Genomic DNA, 27,771 nt, shown 5'->3' with positions numbered 1-27,771 from the left:
AGGGGGGGGACGTAAAAGGAGGCCGGGCTATTTCGCCTCTCCTCAGTCGGAAAATGCGTAGTTTTCGTCATTCGCGTCACGCTGACGTGAGTTTTCAAGAACCAATGAGATGCAGCTGGTTGTAATTTAGAGGCGGCGGGGATTAACTCCGGACAGGCTACGTTTGGACTGGAGATAAAGCTGGAAATGTGGCGCGAATTTATACCTTCTCCCTAGTAAACTAGATATCACTTCTTGATTTTACTAAAAATTACTAAATTGAATTTTTCTGTAAACTATTCATTTCCCGGATTTCCCTGAATTTTACCAAAAATTTACCATATTGAGTTTCTTGTCAACTACTTATTTCCCTGATTTTTCCATGTTTTCCATATTTGTATGAACCCTGGCAAGCCCCCTGCCCCCCAAAAAAGGCTAGAAAAAACCGAGGGGCCATTCACTCATCGATCGTAATCGGTGTACACGCTGTAAGTTTACCAATACTAAAGGCATAATATTACCTTCCAATCCCCTTGACAAGTTGCCAGTGCTAAAACGATTACCCCTAATCAGTACCCAGTACACCACTAATCAGATAGTGATTAACCCCTCGACAAAACCCAAAACCAAAACCAAAAGAATTTTGAGCAACATCTAACCTTGCCACATTATCTTCGAAAGTACTAAGAGTCATTTCCAATTTTCCGCAAATAATTTCCATAGCTTGATAAACATTACCATGCTTCTTATCAACACTACCACCAGCGGCGGCGGTAGCAACATCAGCAGCAATTACGTAATCTCCGCACGCGTTATCGACAACATCTTCGGGAACCGAAACCGCAACCGCACCTTCCATCTCATCCAATTCCTTATTGATATTGGCGAGACTTCGCAGACTTTCTTGGAAAAAAGCCTTCAACCCTTCCATTTTGCGCAAACTTTCGTTTAAAGGCACTGAATATTGTAGATCCTGATAAGTCTTCATCTTATTTTCGACCGAAGCGATTTTACCATCCACTAATTTGTGCATTTCGGTTAAAGCATCGTTTTTGGTGGATAACTCGCTTAATAAATAGTCTAAAACGCTTGAATCTGGAATTTTGTTATTCATATGATGAGAAATACGTCCGGTACTCATTCTACTTTGCAAATACGCTCGAACACGGTTCATACTGGCTTGTAACGCGTTAATGTAGTTATTTTTCTCGACTATCGACGACAGACAGGCGCTAATCTCGTCCTCTAACTTCGTAATCGCGTCATCTTTACCACGGATCGTGTCCAATAAGGTCGCGTTACTTCCCGATACGTCATCGTGACTTTCTTTCAAACGATTTAATTCCGATTTAAGTTTATCTCGTTGAGATTCTAATTCTGCAACGTAATTAGCGGATTCTTTCATGTCCAGAGGTAATTGATTAGGGATTACGGGGTTTATTTTACTTTTAAGGTCATTGGTGGACTGTTCTATTAAGGTATAAGAATCGATTTGGGATTGAAGTTCAACGGCTTTCGATTCGTTAACGCGTATCGATTCTTTTAAAGTAACGATATCCGATTGTAAGTCCGAAATAGTTTGACGTAGGTGTTGGCTTTCGGTTTCGATTGGTCTGATTAAAGGTTAAAAACAACGGAAATGCATGCATAAGTAAAATAAATTAATTAAGACTTATTGAGAGGCGAAATAGCCCGGCCTCCCTTGTATTTTGAAAGGGGACAAGGGCTATGACGTACTAATACTAAGGCATCTTATACCTTCTCCCTAGTAAACTAGATATCGCTTCTTGGTATAATGTTAAAAAATTAAAACAAACTTACGTTTCGGCATCGTCGCTCGAAGACTTCGTAATCCTCAGTGATTCCAACTCATTTTGGCTCGATTCCAGTTTAACATTGGTGTCCGCGAGTTCATTATTCAATTGAGCAAATTCTTCGGTTGATAATTGTAATTGGTTCAACATTTCTTGAAGTTGAAGTTCCTTGGCGTGAAGTTGTTCTTGGTAACGATGTTCATCTTCAAGTTTCAATTGTTGGGTGTCCCGCAGTTTTTGGTTGTTTTGTTCAATTTGGGCAGTAAGGGACGATATTTGTTCCTCAAAATCGTGAGTCTTTTGTACCTGGGTTAACGAATATTGCTCAAGTTGAAGAAGCTTCAAACTCAGTTCTTTTTGTTCTAGTTCGTCTTGAAAGTGAGCGGTTTCGGATTCGTATTTATTTCGGAGGTTATTGATGACGGCTTCATGTTCGTTTGATTCTTGTTGAACTGCTTCCAATTTAGTTGCACGACTGCTAAGTTCAACTTCAAGTTTATTCACTTGTTCTTTCAATAACTGAGCTCTTTCCATCGACTCCTCCAATTCGTGTTCTTTTTCGTTGAGTTTGGTTCTGAATTCCGATGTTCCCGATTGCCAGGGTGACCACAACAAAGCCTTGAAAAAAATATAGGAAAATAGGAAATTTTCAATTGATTTATGGGAAAATATAGGAGATGTTTCATTAAAAAAATAGGAAAATATAGGATATTTGCCATTGAAAAAATAGGAAAATATAGGTTTCAAGTGATTTGGAATTAATAAGACAGGATTTTCAAAACAAACTGAAACACTAATAAACAATTCAATTTAAAAAGATAAAATAAAATTCGTTAGCCAGATACCTCATCGAAATGGCACCCGGGGGCCGAGATAATGTGCGCCCGCTTAAGTCAGGAAAAAAAGGAACAGCAAATGTTGCTAAGGCTTGATTAATTACTCGGTCCCTGTTTGTCGTAGCCCTTATTTTTTAGTATGGTTGGATGGGGGACAAATTGGACTATAATATACTCAAAAGACATCCCCGTATCTCTAGTAGAAACAGAGTTATGAGCCTCCAAAGTTGGGTGTAATGCTATTCCTATGGAGTGTATGTTTTTGAACATTTTTCTCAATTACTCGGCAAATTTTTACTCGATCCCCAAGTTTTTAGTATGGTTGGATGGGGAACTCAATGCGCCCCAACAACCCTTGTGCTCGAGAGCCAGTGCCCCTCGGCCTCCCCTTTAATCTGGCCCTGACTAAACTAAAACCACCATCTGAAGCAGACGACAAGATTTTTTTAACTCTATTTTTTCCCGTTTCCCCATACATTTTTCATGGAGTAATTTTATCGTAGTGAGAATTATGTTTCCTGAAAAGTGCCTTACATTGCAGCTAATAGCTCCATGGTGGCAGGCTGGCAGCATGGATTACTAATACAAGCTAAACGTTAGCTTGTATTATTAATCCTTTGTGGCAGAAATGTAAAACTGCATTCACGTCTGTCACACTTCAAAATTTTTGAGTGACATCTACTAAAAACAACAGTGAGCGCGCGCAAAATGTGAAAAGATTTCGAAAAATAGGAAAATATAGGAAAATTGTCTAAATTATAGGAACTTATAGGAAGGTATCGAAAAAATAGGAAAAATTATAAAATATAGGAATTGTGGTCACCCTGAGTTTGGGACTTCAATTTGGCTTTTTCAGCTTTTAGAGTTTTATTTTAAATTTGAAGTTGCTCAACATGTTTACGTTGTTGAAAAACTTCAGTAGAAACCATGCTTTTAGTTTCGTCTACTGGGGTGCATTGGTTTTGGTCTAATTTCACTGAATGGGTGCTTCTTTCAAGTTGGTTTTCGAGTTTGTTTTGATTCTCTTTGGTTAAGGTCCTGTTTTAATTTGGCTAATTGCGTTTGACATTCATCGTAATTATCACGGGATGTAGCCAGTTCCCGAGTTAATTGGTTTAGTTCGTCTTTATGGGAGTCATTCTATAATGAATTTAACGTAACGTGACTCCGTTAGAAGTTCTAGGTCCTATTAACTTTAGGCCTAATATTGAGGCATTTAGAACTAAAATTTAGATTGGTTTTAGATAGAATAATGTAGGGGGGGAGCCATTTAATATTTTGCAGCCCGATATTAATTAACATTAGGCCTAACATTGATTAATTAATTAATTCAGAACTAAAATGTGTAGATTGGCTGTAACGGAAAAGTAACCAATCTACAGAATAGGGACTTGGCAGTACTACGTCACGCAACCTCAGGCTACCTTCCATAGGGACTTGGCAATTCAGGCTTAACTCCGCCCCCAGCGCCATTATGGTATGTTTTTTTAACAGAATGAAAGCTACATAAGCCCCTCCTCCTGGTATGTTTTTTAGCACTAGTGGAAGGTAGCCTGACGTTGCATGACGTAGTACTGCCAGGTCCCTATTAGTGCTATAAAACTTACCAGGAGGAGGGGCTTATGTAGCTTTCATTCTGTTAAAAAAACATACCATAATGGCGCTGGGGGCGGAGTTAAGCCCGAATTGCCAAGTCCCTATTCAGAATTTCATGTTTAAAGTTAATGTTTAAACAAATAAGAACTGTATAGTCTAATTATTTAATACAGATTCAATAATTCTAAAGAAATAACAGCTTTAAAATAAACGGAACAATAGAGTAGTGGCACTACATGTTAATTTCTCATAGGAGATAACGTAGCCAAGGGTAGGGAGGTGCCATTACTCTATAGGAAACTAGCGTCTTCCGTAATAGGGCAATGAACGATTTCTACTTCTATTAAACTAAATCCAGCTGTGGCTTGTCAATAAGTAAGGGATATTATAAAAAGAGCTTACCTTTTGTTTGTGTTTCTGAACCACTTGTTCAAGCTGATCCGGTAGTTGGCGTTTCTGTTGATTAATTTTAATCAACTTTCCGCATTGTTCTTCTAAAGCGTTTATTTTTTGCAAAGCTGGGCCAGGTAGGCCTTGCTTCCACTCTGAGGCAGACCAATCCATCTTAAGCCTATTTTAAAAATTAATTGGTGATTGGTATAATTAAAACATTAAATCTTAATTAAAACTCATTACAAACGCGGTTGGTCAAACAGTACTTCAAATAGTGGTTAAAATTTAGGTCTAATTATAACATTAAGTAAATATATTTACCTCTGAGCAACAAAACTTAAACTATTTAAGTAGTTATCATAAATCTCAACGCTTTAATGATTAACTAATCAATTTAATCGCGATTAACCGTTCAGAACCTTGTCAGGGAATGATTTCATCCAGCGCGCAACGACAGTATGACACAAAGAGCCGTTTGAATTTTGAAGTTTAAAAAACAAAGATCACGTGGGTTTGAACTAGCCAATAAGAGCTCACTTAAGGAAAAAAACATTTAGAGACAGGCTTGGAAATAAGCTTTATTTCTGAACTAGTCCTCCGGACCAGTGACCCCTGATTTCTTAAATATGAAACTGGTCCCGGGACCAGTGACCCTTCCCCTATTTAATTTTCTACTGGTCTCAGGACTTGTGGTCGTTCTCTCTTCTAAAAAATCTCTCTCGGCTTAGGGTTGTATACACGACTGGACTCCTGGAGTCGAAATTTATGTTAAAATGAAAATAATTAAAGAGGTCCCCATATCAATTTTTAATAAAAGTAGGAATTAATAAACTAGTCACTGGGACCAGTGACCCTCACGTTTTGAATAAAAAAAAGTGGTCCAAGCTATTAATGAACTGGTTTTTTGACCTGTAAACCTGTCTTATTTCCTAGCCTGTTTAGAGAGCTGGAAACCATCAGAAACGGACATTAGCCGTTTTCTTTTTTTATTCAAAATTAAGACCCTTATGCTATTATCATCCCCGATGTAATTAAATTATAAATATTTAAATATATATATAAATCAATTGATAAATGTGACATTTTGACAGAACAGATGCTTTTAATATTGTATAAAATGAGGACACATGTTGTTAGGTTTGATATTCTCTTGATCGAAATTGTGATATAAAAGGGTTGTGTTCTCTGGGTTTTATATCACAACTGACAACAGAATCGTCCATTTCATACGAAAATAACTCTAAAAATGTTTCGTTTCGTCGTTATTAGGTTAATTTACGCCAGTGTGGGAAATAAGGCACTTTCACAGGCCAATGGCCAGTTTAAAAATTACCTGGGCCAGTTTAAAAATTAAACGCTTTGGGGTCTACTGGCCCTGGTGGCCACTTAATTAATTCAAAGTTTTCCCCCTCAAGATTTTGGATCATTAAATAAATACTATGTTAATCCCTAAGATTGTCTCGTCTTTGCTTCTATGCTGTTTGCTTGCTTGGCCTGAATTGTGTATGTGGGAGTGGGATTATGGGTGGGTTTCGTATGTCTGTCTACGCTCTACACAGTGTAGAATCTGTAGATGAAGTGATTTTTGCATTTAGCTAAAGCATGGCTAAAGGGAAGATAATCTCTCGGTAGTCTTGTTTGGGTCTGGTCTCTAGGGAAAGGCAGCCTTTGATTGTATTAGAGTCTATGGGAAGATAGCAATGGAGTGTCAACTCCCTCTCTACGGGCCGAATTTTTTAATTTAGCATTACTCAATAAAGACTTATAGTTCTTAATTTAAGACTCCAATATTTTCAAATACCCATAACCAGGCTAGGAAATAAGACAGGTTTACAGGTCAAAAACCAGTTTATTAATAGCTTGGACCACTTTTTTTTATTCAAAACGCGAGGGTCACTGGTCCCAATGACCAGTTTATTAATTCCTACTTTTATTAAAAATTGTCATGTGGACCTCTTTAATTATTTTCATTTTAACATAAATTTCGACTCCAGGAGTCCAGTTGTGTACAGGGCCAGAAATAAGAAAAATTTCTTATAGGACATGTGTCCAGTGACCCCCCCCCCTATTTGTCTGGAAAATTTATTGGACATTGTCCACTGGCGTGTGCATAAATAGTGTCACATTTTCATAGTCAAGCTATCAAAACTTCGGAAAATTTATTGGTCAAAATGTCCAGTGACCCCCTTAGGTTTTAAAAAGATTATGGGACATTTTAAAATTTTATTGGACAATGTCCAGTGTCCTGTGCTTATTTCCGGCCCTGGTTGTGTATACAACCCTAAGCCGAGAGAGATTTTTTTAGAAGAGAGAACAACCACAAGTCCTGGGACCAGTAGAAAAATAAATTGGGGAAGGGTCACTGGTCCCGGGACCAGTTTCACATTTAAGACATCAGGGGTCACTGGTCCGAAGGACTAGTTCAGAAATAAACCTTATTTCCAAGCCTGTGATGGACGGCTGACTTGGAATCAGGAATCCAGGATAAGGATTTTTTTAAAACTGGACGTCGGGCCAGCAACCCCCCCCCCATGGTCTGGAATAAATAAACTGGTCCATGACCATTAACCAGAGCGCATCGTCTGCTAAACTTTTGAAGTGGATAATTAAAATAGTTGAGATAATGTCTGGAGTCTGGTTACCCTTGAATTTTATTAGTGGTCCCGTGGACCACTGACCCCCCTCCGATTTAATTTATAAACGGGTCCAGGCAATATTTAAACTGGTCATTTGCCCTGTGCCACCGCCTTATTTCCCACTCTGCTTGGAATTCTGGTTGCCATCTATATTTTCCATGGAGCAGTTTCACTAGAGTGAAAATGTTTTTATCCTTGAAGGAGTCTAATATTGTAGCTACGCCTACTGTAATAATACTCCATGGTGGAAAATAACTGATTGGCAAAAAATTTATTTTATAACGGCATCAGACTAGGGCTAGACATAACTACAATGTAAAGGCAGACGGCGTTCAGATTCACTACACGAACAAACCATTATTTTGCTTTTTAAGACTCTCAAACCTTAAACGTCCGGTTTTCCGGTATCTAAAAAACTTTGGACCCAACGCACCATCGATCTAAAAATATTTTTGCCGCCTTGATTTCAGCGAGACTAGCAGGCTAGCAGCGCGGTTGTTCTTTCCGGCTTAAGCCTACTTTTTAGTTTTGCTTTTGTTTCTTTGTCAGAATCTCGATTCTCAAAGTTAATTTTGCGTCAAAGTCACGATCTGGCAATTAACCGTTTAAACTTCAAAAACGAAAGCATTATATGGTAATGATACATCTAAGATAACTATATAAAATAATTGTTTATTCAATTTATTAAGTGTTATAATTTTTCTAGCAACAAGTTTTTAAGTTAAGCCTTTGTTAGCCCAAAATTGGGCGGGAACTGAGGACCAAAGACAAAGATCTTGACCAGAACGCGCGTCTTTAGTTAGTCAATAATAAGTGGCGAAGTTCCTGAAGAACTTTTAAAAATTGAACATTTTCAAAGTACAAGGAAGTGTTTTTTTTCTGTTAAAGACATTATTGAACTAAATTACATGTGGATTCACAACAGCTAGATCATTAATATTGTAAGTAAATTTTATTATTTCCACTTTTTAGATTTACATAAATTTACGTGGGGGTTTTAATTAAAAATATCATTACCTAACAATAATGATAATAAGTGTGACAAGAAAAATGCGTTCTATATTTGTTGATTAGTAAGTTGTTAGTTTGGTGATAAGATTTTCGCAGACATAGATGGGGCTTAAAGATTAGCTTACTGTTGATAAAATCAATTGACAATTAAGCAATAGAGCAGTGGCGGTAGAGAGAGGTGTAGACTATGTATCCCTCCCTCTGGGCACGCTCTTGTAGGCGCCTAAGAGTTTGATGACACAGAAAGGTAGGTTGTTTGCATAGGTAGTACTGCCATTACTCTATCAGGGTTCATTCAAAACTGGAAAACCCGTAAAAATGTGTGGGAAAAAACCTGAAAAACTCAGGGGAATCAAAAGGTTTCTTCATCATCCACAAGTTACTTGGTTTAGTTGCACTTATCTAGCCAAGACTGAACATCAAGGGTAATGCAACCAGAACCTTGAAAGTTAATATTTTCTTTCAATGGATGAATAGAAGTTATAATCCTCTAATGTCACTTGCAACTTTGGCAGTGCATGACATGACTTTCCCAAATGTCATTATGGGGAATCTATTCCGGTTTAGGGGAGCATACTAAAGCATAACCGGGTTTGCCTTAGTACCTGGAAGTCATGGAAAGTTTGGGATTTTGAAAATACGTGTGAAATGTTGGATAAAAGTTGGGGAATTTGAAAATTGTCCTAAAAGTTGGGGAATTTTGTCCTGGTTTCACTAATTTTCTTTTATTGGTTCTAGCATGTTTATAATTCCATCGTACTAGGCCTAGTCGTTTTCAAATTAATTGTTCTAACTGTTCCACGAACAAATTAAAACTGTTCCACGAACAAATAAAAACTGTTCCACGAACAAATAAAAACTGTTCCACGAACAAATAAAAACTGTTCCACGAACAAATAAAAACTGTTCCACGAACAAATAAAAACTGTTCCACGAACAAATAAAAACTGTTCCACGAACAAATAAAAACTGTTCCACGAACAAATAAAAACTGTTCAGCGAACATATAAAAACTGTTCCACGAACAAATAAAAACTGTTCCACGAACAATTGAAACTGTTCCACGAACAAGTAAAACTGTTCCACAAACAAGTAAAAACTGTTCCACGAACAAATATAAACTGTTCAACGAACAAATAAAAACTGTTCCACGAACAAATAAAAACTGTTCCTCGAACGGAACAAATAAAACTGTTCCACAAACAAACAAAACTGTTCCACAAACAAGTAAAATTTTCAGCAAACAAGTAAAACTTTTCAGCAAACAAATAAAACTTTTCTACGAACAAATAAAACTGTTCTACGAACAAATAAAACTGTTCCACGAACAAATAAAACTGTTCCACGAAGAAATAAAAACTGTTCTACAAACAAATAAAAACTGTTCTACAAACAAACAACTAAAACTGGAAAATCTATGAGGAAAAATTACTTGCCAAGGGAAAAGCCTTGAACCTGGAAAGTGAGGGAATTTGGAATAGGGCATGACACTTCCTGCTTCCATATTTGAGGAATGGTTTTGTCCAGTCCCCAACAACTAGTTTTAGCTCTTCTACATTATGACATTGGTAGCTTTTAAGGTCATACCAGAAGGGGTTGATAATAGAAGAAGGATGATCTGATGGTTTCCAGCTCTAAAGGTTTTTTTTTCCTTAAGTGAGCTCTTATTGGCTAGTTCAAACCCACGTGATCTTTGTTTTTTAAACTACAAAAATCAAACGGCTCCTCGTGTCGTTGGCCTCGTTGCGCGCTGGGAGGAAAGTATTATATTCCTCGACAAGGTTCTGAACGTTTAATCGCGATTAAATTGATTTGTTAATAATTAAAGCTTAAAAAATAGTTTAAGATTTGTTGCGCAGAGGTAAATATATTTACTTAATGTTATAATTAGACCTAAATTTTAGCCACCCTAAAGTAACTATTTGAAGTAATGAGTTTTAATTATGATTTAATGTTTTAATTATACCAATTAATTTTTAAAATAGGCCTAAGATGGATTGGTCTGCCTTAGAGTAGAAGCAAAGCCTAGCTGGACCAGCTTTGCAGATGATAAACACATTAGAAGAAAAGTTGATTAAAATTAATCAACAGAAACAATTACAACTGGATCTTGTTCAAGCTGATCCAGTAGTTGGCGTTGTAATGAACAGATTCAAGGCCAACTACTGGATCAGCTTGAACAAGTGGCTCAGAAACACAAAAAGAAGGTAAGCCTTTCTTTATAATATCCCTTACTTATTGACAGGCCACAGCTGGATTTAATTTAATAGCAATAGAAATGTATACTTTGTTTACGTTCATTGCCCTATTACGGAAGATGCTAGTTTCCATTTTCCTATTGTTTGTTTATTTTGAAGCTGTTATTACTTTAGAATTATTGAATATGTATGAAATAATAAGGCTATGTAGATGTAGTTCTTTTATTCGTTGAAACATTGGTTTTAAAGCTTCTATCTCAAACCAATCTACATTTTAGTTTTAAATGGCTTTATATTAGGCCTAAAGCTAATAGGACCTAGAACTTCTAACGGAGTCATGTTGGGTTAAATTCATTATAGAATAACCCTCACAAAGAAGTGTTCAAGGAAAAGGAGAATGCGTTAAGGGAAGAGTTGAAAATTTTAATTTTTACAAGTTTTAAACTTATTTATTTTAATTTTTACAAGTTTTAAGGAAGTCTTAAGTTTAAGTCTTGGGGACACCTCTGTCCTTGGTACCACCATCTCTAACTGCCCGCAGCGGGACGGAACCAATAGTACAACAAGTACCAATCCCATCATCAGAAAGACAGTCCTCAGCAGAACCTCCATCCATAGCAAAAGAAGTCGAGACACCAAGCCAGACCTCCAATCGTCCTATCCGGAACAGACGAGTTCCTACACGGCTAAACCTTTAAACGTCATTGCCTAAATTTAACAATCAAGTGATAACCTGACTCTGAGACAATCAAATTTTGATTCCTTAGAGTAGTACAAATTCAAAATAGTTGATGCCCTTTTAAAAATAACTTTACAATTTGTTTAACAACATTATTACATTAAGTGCACAACCACAGTCCCTTTTAGAAATGTAAAACTAAATTCTTAAAGGCTTTTATGAGTATTATTTTGAACTTTTAAATTCTCGCGTTTAACTTATTATGTACCTCGAACTTAAAATCTAACGGGAGAGTATTGTCATATTCACATGTAAACTATTCCATACAAGATGTAGATGGCGCTAGTCTCACTAATCAAAGGCTAGAGCCTACCTCCCGACGCGAAAACACTCTCGCTCTCTCCTCGGCTCTGGATGGTAACGTAAACGCGTTGCTCCCATCCTGTACTATGTAATAACCAACCTTCATTAAATGTAGAATAAATCTTAAGTGTATAATTATCCCGACTAATTATTTACCCCGGATTTGAACACTACAGTATGTCTTCAGACAAGCCAAGAGCGAGAGATGAAAAAGCTTTCTCTACCCATAGTTTATATTTTTGTCGGATATCTGCAGACGCTGATGGGTCAGGTGCTGTTTCTGTCTTGTTTACAATATCCCAAAGACCTCGATCCCTCAAGACCATCTCCATTTCAAACCGCCAATTGACACAATTGGTTGACTTTAGTTTCGTAATCTGTCCCATGAGTGAGGTGCTACTGCCGTCCGCCATCTTTGTTTTTGTTTACTACGCACTAATGTTGACCGTACCTTAAGCCTTTGCCTTCCAACGTTATTGCGTTTTTAAAGTCGTACATTGGTAACCACGCTCTGCTACCACATTGTTGGATGATCGAGTTAACGCAATAAAACAATGGCTTAGTTAATTAAATTAATGCAAAAACGTTTATTAGGAACAACAATAATACTGTTAAGAAAGACTGTATTGTACATCACCGTTAGGGTTACCGGTACACACGCGAGTGAGACTGGGTGAGATAAAATACAGGCATGACAATGTGACGTCATTAATTTTGACGTATAAAGCTCCCTCTATGGGTAGTGACCCTTTGACATATGTTAAAGTTTAGGCTATATTCTAACAAAAACGTATACTTACAATCCGCGACCTTGGCTCAAATACCTAAGCAGTCGACAGGGTCACGGGGTTGAACTTTGTTTATTTTACGGTAATATAAGTGCCCCCAAGCGTATAACCACGGCGAACTAAATTGGTTAAAAAAATATTCTCGCTACGCGACACGCATGGGCCTAGTTCATCTCGGAGGCTCCACTCTAACCCAACTCAAATATGGAATAAGTTACCTTTCGAACATCATTATTTCGATTGCTTCCATTCCTGGTCTCACCCTAAACATTGATAACGTTCAAAGGGCAGAACATACAAGATGTCATAATCCGGTGAACAGCGTTAAAATTCTTATCATATCGAAGGGATTATAGTACATAAATCCCATTGATTTGAAATCCGTCACTCCTCAAATTTCAAAAATACTTTGGCACATTTCGGCAGAATGGGATTTCCATTCAATGGGAGTTCGGCTGAATGGGATTTCCATCCAATGAGAATTCTGCTAAATAGGATTACAGAAACGAAGGCAAGAGTAGAATATATTATTTTTGCCTTATAGAGATGGCAGATTTCATAGTGAAAACCTGTTGAATATAATTCGATTTGCCCTATAAATCGCGCATGTATACGACAGAAAGTTAATCGAAAATATTAGTGTTCACTCTTATTAGTGTTTCACTTTATTGTTAATTCTGTTTGCCTTAAATAATAATCCTGTTAAGGGAAGAGTGAAGTGGAAAATCAAGTGAGTTTTTATCGATTCTTCCACCAATTATAAGACCATTCTGCTTAGTGAAACATACAGAAAATATCTCAGAATGATTTTAAAATTCAAATTAGGCTCAGATTTTATGGATAATTTGAGATAAGGACCTCCGACCAATCGCGTAACGCCCTGCCTTTTTGTTAATAAAATTCTCGTGGCACGCTCCATGCCGAATAAAAGAAGTTGGGAAAGCCAAAATATTACCTCTCCGAGTGGAGATGACTATCACTACCCCTTAAACAACCTAAATATATGCATCTATCGCTTTTTTTAATTCTTTGCAAGTGCAGGAATTCAATTTTAAAATAGTCAATTGTTCAAGCCTTTTCATTATCTCTCAATTGCTGTGGAAACTCTACTCTCTCGCTATACCTCAACCGAATTCTTAGTCTACCAGTATGATTTGTAACATTTGTCCATATCAAAGCTGAATCATACCTCGCCACACAAAAAGCAAATGTCCCCAAAACATAGAAGCCACAACCCAATCACACATAAGCTAGGCTCGTACTTGTTCATCGCTTTCGATGATTTCACTAATATTAGCATTAACATTTTGTACATTATTGGGTTCCTTATTAATAGATATGCCTACGCCTACAGTACTTTCAATAGAACATTTATTTAATGCATTATCTTTCGTACGATCATGGCCAACTGGCCTCGTGGTAGGACCAACATTTTGTGTGCTAGAACCTGTTCCAGAAACAGCCTTTTTTTCCGCGGCTAACGCTCTTCTCCTTTCATTTTCGCGTTTCCTAAATTCGGGATCTGACCTTTTTGCCCTCATTCTTTCCCTTGCCTTTCGTTTTCTGATTTCCTCTTTACTTAAATTATTATCTTCCTCCATTTTATTATTCAGTTAAATACTCACAAAAATCCGCAAAAGCAATCCCCTTTTGAAATATTATTTTCCGAAGAAATTTATTACGGAAGATTGAATTATGAAGTACTAGCTTTGAAATTCAAATAAAGAATGATAAAAGTACGTAAAAAAGGTCTTTCACAAATAGGGGGCGTATAAACTTAACAGCATTTGTTTATATTTAAAAAATATTCTTAGATAGTCAAATACTTTTTGCGCCGTTGAATTTTTTTAACACCAGCTTGTAAAAAAGGTCTCTTTCAAACTAAGGGGGGGGGCGTATGAAAAAACAGTTAAACATTATTCATAGAATAATTTCCATATATGGGGGTAGGAAAACGGTAACAGTTGACAAAGACTAATTATATTTACCTTAAGTGGACAAGCAACTTTTCACTATCTTGTGGTTTTGAAAATGCATAGCTTGGCAACACTGTCACTTGCACCGCGAATCGGCGTATGGGTTTTCCATCTTGAAGGAGAGAGGAATGGAGTGGAAACCCCCATACCTATAGCGTTGCCTGTGTACCCCCACCTACGGCACCGTAGTCCTCCCAGCATCCTCAGCGGTTAGGTAGGGTCGTACTGGACAAAATTATAAAGGGCGCTCCCTCTATCTTAAAAATAGAAGCTAGTTCTCGTACAAATAAAATGGCGCTACGCGGCAGCACTTAGCAATCGCCTACCGAAGGGTAGGGGCGTGCGCGAGGTACATTGGGAGAGATACGGTGCCGCAGGTCGCCCATCATCATTTCCAATCCATCTCAACTCCCTTTTCCCTGCCTACATCAGACCATTTGGGGCAAGGTTACTAAATCGAATCACATACGCGATAAATAGTTCCCTCATCAATGGCAGTACTACGTATGCTAACGTCATACCCTTCTATCTCTTAGCTCAGTGTCATCCCCCTACTGGGCGCGTACAGTATATCCTCTCGCAAGAGCGCGCCCAGAGGAAGGGATACACAGTCTACACCCCTCTCTACCGCCACTAGTAGAGAAAAAGAAATTATTATGGTTTTGAGAGGAGCTTCTCATTTTGGTTGTTGTTTTGAAATGCACGGGCCTTGATAGATATAGCAGGCAATGAATGAAATATATCGCAATGCACGGGCCATGATAGATAGAGGAGGCATTGTAGGAAATATAACGCAATGCACGGGCTTTGATAGATATAGGAGGCAATGATTTAACGACTTCGGTACTTGGGTTTATCTTTAATATTTAAATAAATATAATTAATTTTAATTATTTTAATCGCCAGTAAATAACTTTAAAAATAGTTAAATCGTTTAAAATAAAGTTGTTCATAATATCTTTCGAAACTTTGCTAATATTGACGTTTAAACTGAAGGGTACCCTTCTTGCCCGCTTTCTTCAAATTTTGGGGTATATATACGATCCGTTTCCATTATAATAATAGATAAAAACGCATTCACGTGAACCGATGGTGGAAGCCCTGCCATTGGGAGGCTAGACGTTTCTCGTAACCCTAGCCGCTCGCCGCGTATATCTTGAAACCAAACGATGACGGTGGAAAAGAAGCCAGAATGTACTGACCGGCGTCCACGTGGAATGGACAAAAGACCTGAAGATGGTGGTGCATAGAAGCTGGTGTCAATGTGGAATTGACGAAGAACAGAAGATGGTGGTGCATAGAAGCTGAAGTCAAGGTGAAATTGACGAAGAACAGAAGTTGGTGGTGCTTGGAAGCAAGCAAGTACAGACTAGTGTCCATGTGGAGTGGACGAAAACCAAAGCTGGTGGTGTTGGAACTCAAGAAGAATAGCCAGAGGAGACAAACCCAAATTTCCGTGAACTGTCAATGCAGTCCGGAAATTGGGAACACGTTTGCTCCGATACGCAAACTGCGAACGCGGTCACGTGGGGTCTGACAGACAGACACACAGACACACACACAGACAGACACGGCCGGTGTAATACCTCTCACGTGACATACGTCACTCGGAGAGGTAAAAAGCGCGAGATTGGATTAAAGTTATACTCGCGATGTGACAATCGTGGCGCGAGATGTAGAGTGTGCAAAAGAAATTTTGTTAAGAGAAAGGCAGGGCGTTACGCGAGGTCCTTATTTCAAATTATCCATAAAATCTGTACCTAATTTGAATTTTAAAATCATTCGGAGACTATATTTCCTGGATGTTTCAGTATGCAGAATGGTCTTTTAATTAGTAGAAGAATCGATAAAAAATCACTTGATTTTCCTCTTCACCCTCCCTTTAAAGAGCTATGCGTTTCTTACTAGTCTTTTTAATGGATACAGTTACGAGTTGGTATTGTCGAAAGAACGAAGTTTCGGATTCAAGAAACGCGGCAAATGGTTTGGAGTCGTAGGAATGCTTCAAAGAAAAGTAAAGATGAATTTTATACATCTCACACACAAACCCCAAACCTTTAATTTATTAAGTACAAACTTGTCACTGTCGCTCACATATTACATTATTTATGGAAAGTTATATTTCACAAAAAAATAAAATTCTTAAAATTATTTAACCTTCCTGTATAGTTATTCCAAATTCTCAAAGGTTATTTTAGGGCATTTATTTCAAAGAAAAATTGTTTTAAAAACTTGACAAATTAAGAATCTTTATTGTTAATTAAAAGTGGCTTTGGGTTGACAACACATTTTAACCATTGCTATATTTCGTGCCTTTGTGTCATCATAAAAGAAGCCTAAACGTGACCCCTGGTGAAATCTTATCGGATTTTAACGAAATTTGTCTTAATTTAAAGAGAAAATTACCCTCTACCTCCATAATTTAGGAAGTTAACTTCAGCATGACGCTTCAGAACAGCTTCCCAAGAAGTCTGGTGGTGGATTTTGTCCAGCCAGATGTCAACGACAAAGCCACCTTCGTTTTGCGCGCTCCGCTTGAATTGCCAAGAGCATTGGCACTAATTAAACCATTTAGCTTGGAAGTAAGTACACCAGTAAAGGCGCTCGAAATATCATAGGACGGACGCTGGCAAAAAGGGACTAGTGCGTGGTAAGCTTTAGTGATCCAAAAGATAATTTAGTCCTAAAGAGACCTAATAAAGAGTTACTTTTTCCACTGGAAAATTAAAGGTGAACTTAAAAGAGTACATCTCATCTCAGACCACTTAACCCATGGCAAAACCATGTTAAACCCACGTTAACAAATGGCAATGCGTAGCACGCGCCCTCACGCGTCTGCCGACCGCAATTTGTTGCCAAATGTCCCGTAAAGAAAAATTTGTCTCTAATGGTTCGGGATATATTTTAGTCAAGGCTTAATGTTAAACAGACTTTATAAACAATACCAGAGTGATATTTACAAAAACTAACTTGATAGATCGTTTATGAATCTTTAATGAGGGAGAGGCTAAAATAAATAAATAATGAAATTCAACTAACTTTTATAATTTAGTCAGATTTTCTCCCCATATCGGTGGCTGGAGATCTCTACTCCTCAAAAAACAAAATGGCGCGAATTTTACTATGGTTTGGCGAAAAACTTCCAACATCCGCCGCCACAGCGCTAGTGTCAGTCTTTGCTCTAAGCAAACCTAGCCCCTATTCAGTTGCCTGTCCATGGGTTAAGTGGTCTGAGATCTCATTTACCCAAGTCCATCTTTAAACAGTAATTTGAAATTTTTTAGTAACTTTGTTGTACCAGAAAATGAACTGATCCTTATTTACCGCCAACACTAAAGGCATTAAACAGTACTAAGAAATTCGAACGTTCCAAGATGTATTAGATTACTAATCTCCTGTTGCTCGTGCCGTGATTTCCTTGCCGCCACCGCGTCTAGTTTTCCCAAGGATGATGGGGGGAGGGGGATGATCCGAAATCTGAGATAAATGTAAGTGCACTACGTGTGGCACGACTCAGTTTGGGTGGGACGCCAAAAATGCAGGAGGAATAGTCGGACTCAATTGTAATTGGCTCAGAAGGGCTACAGAAGAACCAATTACAATTGAGTCCGACTATTCCTCCCCCATTTTTGGCGTTCCACCCAATGTTAGCCGTTCCACAGTTAGCGCACCTGCTTCTCTAAGATTTCGCATCCAACCCCCATCATCTTTGGTTCTCCTAACCCTATAGCGTTTAAAAGATCAAGGCTAAACAAATTTCTTTATTGTAACTTTGCTAGGTATGGATTTGCATTCTGTGCCTGTTTCCCGCTATGGCCATTTTCTTGAAGTTTTTGGCGGTGCGATTCTTAGTCGATTTGAAGGCCTCGAATAACAGTTTTTTTTGGTCGTTCGGTGAGGCTCTTTGGTACGAATACGGCGCCCTCCTTGACGCCGGAGCCGAACCACCCAGGCGATTGGATCGCAGTTCCATGAAAGTCGGCTTGATTGGTTGGCTCATCTTTTCGATGATCGAATACGCCTCCTTTTCGGGTCAACTAAGTAAGAAGCAAAATGTATTTCATATATTTCGCTATATTAATTTGTAGATGTAATTCGGTTTTCACGCGTACTCGCGATTTTCATAGACAAGTTTACCCCTAGAAGTTCGAAAATAAATCGTTGTCTCAGAGGCGAGGGGTTAGTCACTTAAATAATCAGGTGTACACACCCGCAGAAATCGATTACTTGATTTCTGGAACTCTTAGAAAATGATCAGTAATCACAATCATTTTAGTATGTAATCAAAGGTAATCAGAAATCTCCGATAATCAATGGAAATCACGTGAAATCTTGAGAAAATCAGAAATAATCACATGATTTACTTGTAATATTTTGTAATCACCTCGGAAATCACACATTTCGCGAAATTACCACAAATAATCAATCGAGGAACTCGAAAATCCTAAATAAAAATCGTAATCAGTTCAGATAGAAATAATTGCTGTATTCATCGTAATTCACGATGAATCCAGTGGTAATCACGGCATTCACCAAAAAATCAACGGAATTCGTTGGAATTCAAACAGGAATCACAAGTAATCTGCGGCAATAACGGGAAATCAGTGTAAAGATTATGGATATCACCGAAAATAATCCCAATCACAGAAATCAAGGAATTCGTTCAGTAATCAACGGAATTCACATTCAGAAATCAGGTGTACAAAATTTTGGCGAATGACTAGCCCCTCGCTCAGAGGCAATTAGAATCACGCGTCGCCTCCACTTTCCTTACTGTCTCTCTTTTTGTTATCTCATTGTGTTTATGTTAATTATGGTGTCTTTTTTGCGCAGTTTCATTTTTGAACTTTCTGGGTTTGGAGGATCCGATCGACAGTCTTGACCAATTAGCCACCGCTGTCCATCAAGGGAAGATAGTTGCGGGCAGTTTGCGTAGCACTTTCTTTCATCAAGCCTTAGAGGTCAGTCATAAAAGGATAAAAGTAGTTTTTGCACGTTTAGCTTAGGTGAATACAGCGCTCCCTTTGACAAGTGCTTTTATATTTTCAGTGACTGTGGTACACTAAAAAAACATGTATAACCCCTCTTATTTAAGTTCTAGCTTTAAAAATTTATTTGAAGTTTAGAATTGTCTTGATATAGTTGAATTCCCTTTCTCGTGAGTCGTTTAATTTTGGTATCACCAAAGCGCCTATTTTTAACATGACCTAAAACTATCTTTTAAGTGTGGTTATAACCTGTCTGGTTGGTTATGTTTCGATTTCGAAAGGTTTAATACTTTAAGGGGCATGAGGGCTGCGTTCAACTACCGGCAACTGGAAAAATACAGTCTCTCTCCGTTTGCGGTTATTTTGGCCACGATACGTCATGAGTGGCTAAGAGAAATTTTTTAGCGTTGCTAGATCTCTTCAAAATGGCGTCTGCTGCTAAAAATTAATTACAAAAGCGTACTTTCGAGCAACTCGCGAAGAACCAATTTTAAATTTGAAAACGATTCAGTTTATTCTCAGCAGTAATGATTCCATAGTAATCTTGGGTTCAAAAAGCATTTTATACATATTTTTAAAATTATTCTTCAAACCAATGTTTTTGTAGCTCTCGTAAAAATCATAAGGCATGGTTTTCACTTGTCGTCCGATGTCAAGCGACAACGGGAAAAAACATAGTTACGCTGGACCGAAATTACGTTGGGTGTGGCGATATTAGTTTAAATTTTTTTTTGGCAGCGTTCAGTTTATCTGCTAAGCATTGGTTCCATTATTTGCGAGAACTACGCTAAGTGAAAACGCTTTAACGATGGTGACAACGTAAAAAACCAATCTGACATTTGACGTCCAGCTGCAAAGTAGGTTTTTTCGGTCAAGTAAAAACCATGCTTTAGTCGCCATTACGAAACGGATGCACTAAGATATAACGTACTCCCTTGCCATTTGATTCGTTGAAGGTTCGATTAAAAACGTCACGTGACAATCGGAAAACATCTTTGAACCAAAAAATTGGACTCCGTTGCGAATTGTTGAAAGCAGCCGACGCCAGGCTTAAAATGCTTTTCGTTTACTTGTAGGCGATCAGTACCGGCCGTTTGGGTCATTTGGGCGACGGAGTCAGACGAGACCTGATCAGTTCCGGGGCGACATCGGTACCATCGGGTGTCTTGAAGGTCTTGCACGGGAAGTATGCCTTCGGTTGGGGCCGAAAGAACATGCAAGGGTCGGTCGCTCGCTTGGGAGAACATAATTTTCACTTTCTTAGTGACCAACTCTTTAACACTTTCTTGGGACACGCTGGTAAGCAAACATGTAACTTCACTTTCCATTTTCAGAAAATTATTATTGTCTATCCCGGGGATCTGGTACTACCAGAAGTATATAATACTTCTCTTCGAGAGAAGTGCACCACAAATCGGGGTAATTGTAACGCCATTCTTCCCAACATTGGAACATTTGGAGCATGGTTACTAAACCGAGTCACATAAGCGATAAATAGTTCCCTCATCATTACTCTATTAGCCTTTAACTATTTGGTCAGACGCATGCGCTTGTGGATTTTTGTCCCATGTCAAGACAATCAAAGTTTGAGGGTTGATTGCTTGCTGGGGATTTAGTGCCAAACAGTTATAGAATTCACCTTGCGTTGCGATGCCCATCTGAAGTTTGATGAGCGGTAGAGCAAACAAAATGGGTAAGCCTGGGAACAAAGACGTTAACTAAAGTATTAAGAGGAAACAGAGTGTCATTCTTCTTCTATTATCCCCTTCTGGTAATACGATGTAGTTAAATTGAAGCTGTCGTGTAAAGATGAAATTGGCGTTAGTACCTTGTATAGCACCAGAAGTAAGATAAGGGAAGAAAAGTGCTCTAACATTGGTAATAGATCCTGGCACAAATTTGAGGATATTATGCCGCTTCCATCGCGCCTCCACTAGAGAGAAAAAAATTGGTCGAGATCCAAAAAAACTTCCTACCCCCTTCCCCTCAACCTAAAGCCGCGGAACACGGACGCGGGTGCTTGAATCTAGTTCGGCCGTCTACCGCCGCGAGCGTCTAACGGGTTGGGGGAATTCAGAAACCGCTACCAGAGGGCCAACCGTTGGTGTGTTATCAAGAATATTCACTTTCGCCAAGTGAAGAATTCGGTTACCGCGATACTTCTAGTCCCTTATCTTACTTCTGATAGCACTCATTGACGCGTGAGTTGATCACTCTTATCCTGGAATGTATAAGACTAAGATCATTTTGATCTTTAGGGCAGAGGATTTATCCCAAAAACGTACAATCGCCCATAAAACTTAAAGGGTATGCGCAGCTTTATTTGAAAAACCTTTCATTCATTTAAAAAAAGATAGAGTTTCTTTCAAAGAATTGATAAATATCAATATTTTAACTCTCCGATTAGTAGTTATTTCGGAATATGTATTTAAATATGTAGAGTTCCTACCCCCATTTTTTAAAATAGGCCGCCATCTAACAATGTGTATGACGTCAGCAACAGGCATTTCACTAGGGGGTATTTGGATCGGGACTCGGGGAAAAATAAATCTTCAGTTGGGAGTCCCGGAGTCCCCACCACTACTATCGTATAACGAAGCGTCGTCTGCATTGATTCTTATAAAAACTTAACGGTTTCCTATTTAAGACCTACATAGTAAATTTTGCGGAAAGTTTGTTAATTAACCTCAGCCTGTAATGTCTTCAAGTTCGAGTAGTGAGTCGGATAATCCTGTCGATGGTTTGTCGGATTTTTCGATTACCTTAAGTGGTTCGTCTGAGTCTGACGGGGAGGGTGCTGTTGTTAGGCGTAGGATACACGGAAATAGGTGCTCAACCCTATCAGTTTGAACCTGAGGCGCGAGTTAACCAGCCACCAGATGTAATTGCCCAGGAGCCAGAGATAGACATATTTGATATTTATTTTATATTTAATTTAGAAACTAAAAAGTACACGCTTTAAACAAGCAAAGATTTAAGGCGGGCCGGTAGCCGTAAATAGTAGCAGACGACACATAACATCAATTGGGAGTCCGCCGACTCAGCGGACTCCCATTTTTTCCGTTGTCTGACGTCAATCCCCCAAAAAACAAGCTGGAAAGCCAAGGGTATAGCATATTCCAGAACGGTGTTTTGGCGATTTTTAAATTAATTTTAAGTATAGAAATGTTTGTTAAATTAAATTAAAAACTTGATATTTAGAAAGAAGAGACTCGAAAGTTTAAGTTTAGTCTATTTTAGATAAAAAATATGATATGAAATTAAAGCTGCCCATACCCTTTAATGTTACTTTTGGGTTCCTTTGAATTCAAAGGAATACGAAATCAACATCAAGTAACTCGCGCTTATACATGGTTAGTCTTTGAAGGGGTTCTATATCTCGAAAAGCTAGCGTCCGTGGGTGCGTGATCAAGTGGGCCATGACCAATCTCACTCACCATCCTTCCCCCCCCCCCACAATATCCTTATTATCAAAATATCTAGGAAGATCTATTGAAACAGTTCTTGGATCGTCTCTATTTTCAAACACAATTACAGACCACGCTTAACCGTATCTGGCGAGCTAATATTAGGTAGAAAGTTGATCGGTACCAGAGCTTGACGGTTTCGAATATAAACTCCGCGAGTCTTCCATTTTCCTTGGAAAAAGTCATAAACTTCTGCTTGAATGGAGTGATCAATTCTTGCTGTCAATTGGTGGTGAAAAACATGAAAACTTCCCTTTTAGAGCTGTGATTGGTTAATAGTAAAGTAATACTTTTGTTTCAATCTTCAAAGTGCCAAAAGGCTCTCCGCTTCGAGTTCCCCTCAATATGGTGTAAGCTCTTCAAAAATTCATCCACTCTGCTTAATTAATGCGCAATGTTATTTTAATTTTTAATTCTAAAAATACACCATATGCTTGCTAAAAACCTTAAGTTAAAATTAGCATTGAAATATTGTTTCATCAGGGATAAAGAATGCGCGTGAGAAAATTTGTTTTCAAGCTATAGGACGACAGCTTATTCTGTATATATCTTGTTGCGACATCGATTGTCAGCACGCACAAAGCTAGGTCTCTATGTAACCTAGCTTTGTGCGTGCTGTCAAGAGACGAAAAACTTCAGGATTTTCAGGATTTAAAATATCCGCTAGTTTTTAAGCTCGAGTGCACGGCTTGAGTTTCAAATACGTGTAGTAGGCTGTAGGCAATTTTAATTTTAAAATATCTGTCACTTCAAACGAATATCTGTTAGATAATTAATTTTGATCTTTTTCCTATCACATTGTTTTCAAAGACACTTTTAATTAATGAACCTAAGAATTTGCTACAGCGAGTATAAACTCGCACGCTGTCAGCTTGCTAATTGATTCGCGTTCTCGGGGATGCCCATTTCCGCACAATTTTCGAGAATCATAGCCCAATTCCGCACACTTTTTATGGCCCATTTCCGCACACTTTTTATGGCCCATTTCCGCACACTATTTATGGCCCATTTCCGCACAGTTTTTACATTGAAAAGTTAGTTCACCATATTTAACGATAACCCATTTCCGCACAGTTTGCAAATAAAACTTTTTTTTTGTTGATTAGGTTTTGTTCGGGTTCGGTTAGGTTTGGTTCGGTTAGATTTTGATTAGGTTAGGCTATGTTACAATAGGGGCATGCAAACTTGTGATTTGACCACTGCAATATCACTATCGAAATAATAAAAGTGTATTGATAGACGTAAACCAAGTGTGTTTTTGTTAAAAATAGAAGTAAAAAAATTCTGTTTGTTAAACCTGCATTAAAAATTAATCTGTCGTTAAAATGCATCAAAAAATTTATAATCATAAAACCTCACATTTTGGCTATTTTCGGTCCAATGAACCAGCATCATAAGTTTAAGGTTTTTAAAATGTTTTGCAAACTGTGCGGAAATGGGTTATGGGTTTTTAAGATGTGAAAAAAAAACTGTGCGGAAACAAGCGACCACTCGCGTTCTCTACTACGGTTTTAAAAAGCCAACAATTACATTAAATAGAAAACTTAATTCTTATTGTTTATGATTTAGAGTACTTCGTCTGCAGGATTGCGGTATCCTGGAAAAGTTCCGAAAGGACACGATTGAGTGGGAAAGGATTAAGGGCATGTTTGACACGGACCACCTCCAGGAAAAGAGTGGGACAAGACCTTTGGTCATAGTGGACTTGCAAGGCGCGTTCGCCATCTTGACCATCGGACACGCTCTGGCTTTACTCGTCTTTCTGGCAGAGAGACTCTCTAACCTCTTCACCAGGTGCTTAAAGATGCTTAAATGACCAGACCTGAAGAATGTATCTCGTTTTACCACGTTATCAAAAGGCACAGTGATCATCTAATTGCATAAGTTTATAAGATATGTTACATAAGTATGACACTACCTATACTTCGAAATGCTAGAGACTTACAACACCTACGCTTTACCTACGTCACTTCATGTCAATCTCTCAGTAACCAGTGACAAACTTATGGAACATATCGTATGAACTTATGATAATTGCTATAAACTTCCACAATTTTGCATCAATCTTTTACCTAAAATTTCATAAAGTAATGTAATAATTGTTGTTGATTAGTAATAAATAGTAATAGTCATAGCACCGCATAAAATACCTTAAATTATCATATTTCTGTATTTACGCTCTTTGTTAATTAATGTGGGAATTAATGAACTCGAATAAATTAATAATTCGATTAGTATTGCGCTTATAATGGTTACGATCGTGCCATTCTATCAAGATGAAATGCCGAAATATTCGACTCTATTGTTAAATTCAATTGCAAATATTTGATAAAAATGAAAAAGACGATGGTAATGGTTACGATCGTGTTATTCGATCAAGGTAAAATGACTTGACTCACCAATGGTTCAATAAAAATTGGGAAAAATAATACGATTGTGACGCACGTAATGTTTCTTATCATGTCATTTTACTAATGTCGTTTTAATACGATTGAATATGCAATTTGCAAAAGCGAAGAACAATGAACAATAAAACCATTATTAACGATACGCGTAACTCGAGACGCGTCAAGAGACATAAAGTCATCCTTCCAATGGACGATTGACAGACTTGTCAACACTGTCAAAAGTTCGAATCACGCTAATTATGAACGAAAACACTCCGCTCTATTTACCGTAGTTTTCTCCATGATGGCAACGAAGATTCACTCTCAGCAGTTTCTTTTTAACCTCTCCGAGTGACGTATGTCACGGAGAGGCTCTAATTTCGACGTGTCTGTCTGTCTGTTGTTACACCCCAGGGAACCGCGTTGGCAGTTTGCAAATCGGAGCAAATGTGTTCTCAATTCCCGGACCGCATTTATAGTTCCCGGAAATTTGTTTTCCACTTACACTGCCTATTACTCCATTGTCGCTCTAACACCACCACCTTTTATTCATCCCACATAGACACCAGTCTGTACTTACTGGCTTCTAATCACCACCATCATCTGGTCTTTTGTCCATCGCACATGGTCACCAGTCTGTACTTACTGGCTACTAAACACCATCATCTGGTTTTTTTTCTATCCCACATGAACACCAGACTGGCTTCTACTCCATCGCACATGGTCACCAGTCTGTACTTACTGGCTTCTAAACACAATCATCTGGTTTTTTTTCTATCCCACATGGACACCAGACTGGCTTCTACTCCATCAAGGGTCTTTCCTTCGCGTGATTGTCGTGGCGCGTGGTCGCGTGTTTTTTCGCTCGCGCTATTCTTAAATTCTTGTAAATTTCAGTTTTTAGACTCTTGTTTTAGGCTTAGCGCTTTTCGACAGTTTTTTTTTCCAAATTCTTATTTTACTACCGTTTTCGATACTTCTTGTTGTTACTAAACTTGCTGAGTGCACAAGTGGCTTTTGGAAATGCTGCCTCCAATCTTCCCTGAGGTCTTCAAGGCGTATTTTACTGGTACACGGACGGGTTACTGTGTTCGGATTCTTGGGTTGGTCATGCTCTCTCTACTATACGCTCATTTATATGGTGACGTGTACTTCAGTTTCTCTGTTCAGTGTTTGGACTAAGCTACTTCTACGCACCCTTTGTTGCGTACTCCACTGCGGACTCTTTTGGTCACGTACGCTCGCCCCATCGTTTTCGTTCGCTTCCGTCAACACTTGCCCTACTGGATGTGGTTTCTGAAGTTTCGCCACTAACCATTTGATATCTTGCGGTGACGTGGAACTGAATCCTGGTCCGATCTTGACTATGAGGTGGCCTTGTGGGCATTGCCAGAAACCTGTTACTGACAGTCAATTGGCTCTTTTCTGCGAGGGCGACCTTTGTCAACGATGGTTTCACATGAAATGTGTGTCCATGCGCCGTGCGGAATACGATCATCTCGGATCATCCGACGAGCCCTATTTATGTCCCACCTGTTCTCTATCGGCTCTCACTGACTCATTTTTTGCTGCGCAAGATGCACCGTCCCTGGATAATTCTGCGTATTCTACAAGGCTCAATGAACGCTCGAGACATGTTTCTTACCTCCATGCCAATGTTCGCAGCCTGTGCTCAAAGATTAAGGATCTGTCTCTCCTGAACTCCTCTCAATATGATGTCATCGCTCTAACGAAAACATGGCTTGACCCTTCTGTTCCGAGATACTATCCCTGAATATGTCACTTTCCGGAAGGATAGTCCTACACGCGGCGGTGGTGTATTACTGGCCTTGCATGAAACTCTACATCCGGTTCGCATTGAGCTTCCTGCTGAACTCCAGACCTCTGAAGATGGGATTCCTATTGAAGCGGTGTTTGCGACCTTTACCTGTGGCTCTCGCTCAGATGTGCTTGGTTGCGTCTATCGTCCGTCGAATTCTTCACTGGCTTATATGGTTACGCTTTGCGAACTTTTTGGACATTTACATGAAACACTTCCACCGCATGACGTTTTTCTTTTGATGGGAGACTTTAACGTACACATATCATGGTTGGATCCGTCTCCGAGAACTGCGGATGAACAGTTGTTTTGCGACACTGTCCTTGGCCTTGGGCTTCAACAAACTGTACTCACTCCCACCCGTGGCAACAATTTTTTGGACCTGGTTTTTATTAACGACGAAAGATTCCTGCACGAGACTTGCACTACTGCCAATCTGCCAGGTTGCGACCATTCTGCGGTCACTGGCGCTCTCAAGATGCCGCGTCGCTTTACCCAACGCGTTAACCGTTCGATCCTGAACTACAAAGATTTGGTCTTGGAGGACCTACTTAATACGATTCGTCACGCCCCTTTTGACTTGGCCTTCTCTCCCAGCTATAACATTGATGATACCTGAGAACTTTGGTTAGATATTTTTTGGGCCACTGTAAGGGATAACATCAAGTCAACTGCCATACGGGGCAGAAAGCGTTCGCCTTGGATCTCTAAAGAACTCGTCCATCTAAGTCATGAAAAGATTTCGCTTTATAATAAGGCCCGGAAGTCCAATAAGGATTCAGACTGGAATAAATATAGACAGTTCAGTAATGTTCTACGTTCGACGACACGTGAGGCTTAT

General features: G+C 38.7%; 2 protein-coding genes and 1 long non-coding RNA gene across 5 annotated transcripts; 2 read left to right on the top strand and 1 right to left on the bottom strand.

Annotated features, from left to right (window-relative positions):
* Positions 1-162: 162 nt before the first annotated feature.
* On the bottom strand, positions 163-5,221 carry LOC149668056 (uncharacterized). 2 transcript variants are annotated; one of them, XM_089840952.1, is made up of 4 exons: positions 4,940-5,221; positions 4,628-4,796; positions 1,801-2,411; positions 163-1,592 (listed from the first exon to the last, which is right to left on the bottom strand). In XM_089840952.1, the coding sequence occupies exons 2-4, from the start codon at positions 4,787-4,789 to the stop codon at positions 545-547; spliced, it is 1,821 nt and encodes a 606-aa protein (XP_089697078.1). In that variant the 5' UTR covers positions 4,790-4,796; positions 4,940-5,221; the 3' UTR covers positions 163-544. The 2 variants fall into 2 exon arrangements, with proteins under 2 accessions (XP_089697078.1, XP_089697077.1); XM_089840951.1 differs by lacking the exon at positions 4,940-5,221 and having other exon boundaries at positions 4,628-4,930.
* A 2,229-nt stretch (positions 5,222-7,450) lies between these two features.
* LOC149668055 (uncharacterized) lies at positions 7,451-10,373 on the top strand. Of its 2 annotated transcripts, XR_016367924.1 has the most exons (3): positions 7,557-7,888; positions 7,961-8,195; positions 10,251-10,373. It is a non-coding gene; the product is annotated as an uncharacterized LOC149668055 (long non-coding RNA). The 2 variants fall into 2 exon arrangements; XR_016367923.1 differs by lacking the exon at positions 10,251-10,373 and having other exon boundaries at positions 7,451-7,888; positions 7,961-8,895.
* Positions 10,374-11,758: 1,385 nt separating this feature from the next.
* Positions 11,759-24,907, top strand: LOC149668054 (glutamate receptor-like). The gene is made up of 7 exons (XM_089840950.1): positions 11,759-12,178; positions 16,196-16,283; positions 16,696-16,851; positions 18,049-18,310; positions 19,103-19,230; positions 20,334-20,556; positions 24,294-24,907. Exons 1-7 carry the CDS (start codon positions 12,081-12,083, stop codon positions 24,422-24,424), a joined length of 1,086 nt encoding a protein of 361 aa, XP_089697076.1. The 5' UTR covers positions 11,759-12,080; the 3' UTR covers positions 24,425-24,907.
* Positions 24,908-27,771: the final 2,864 nt, after the last annotated feature.

Source organism: Phalangium opilio, unplaced genomic scaffold (assembly GCF_054372755.1).
Source record: "Phalangium opilio isolate 3A_F unplaced genomic scaffold, DU_Popi_V2 ptg000056l_1, whole genome shotgun sequence".
Lineage (NCBI taxonomy): Eukaryota > Metazoa > Arthropoda > Arachnida > Opiliones > Phalangiidae > Phalangium > Phalangium opilio.
Note: the sequence above shows the minus strand (reverse complement) of the source record. Positions and strands in the feature narration are given on the sequence as shown.

Excerpts from the sequence above, each read along its gene's own strand:
- LOC149668056 (XM_089840952.1), bottom strand. The coding sequence starts at position 4,789 with ATGGATTGGTCTGCCTCAGAGTGGAAGCAAGGCCTACCTGGCCCAGCT. Across the intron at positions 2,412-4,627 it reads TTCAGAAACACAAACAAAAG|GCTTTGTTGTGGTCACCCTG; the intron begins GTAAGCTCTTTT and ends ATTTTTTTCAAG. Across the intron at positions 1,593-1,800 it reads TCGAGCGACGATGCCGAAAC|ACCAATCGAAACCGAAAGCC; the intron begins GTAAGTTTGTTT and ends ACCTTTAATCAG.
- LOC149668054 (XM_089840950.1), top strand. The coding sequence starts at position 12,081 with ATGCAAAAACGTTTATTAGGAACAACAATAATACTGTTAAGAAAGACT. Across the intron at positions 16,284-16,695 it reads TAGGAATGCTTCAAAGAAAA|GAAGTTAACTTCAGCATGAC; the intron begins GTAAAGATGAAT and ends TCCATAATTTAG. Across the intron at positions 19,231-20,333 it reads TCTTTCATCAAGCCTTAGAG|GCGATCAGTACCGGCCGTTT; the intron begins GTCAGTCATAAA and ends GTTTACTTGTAG.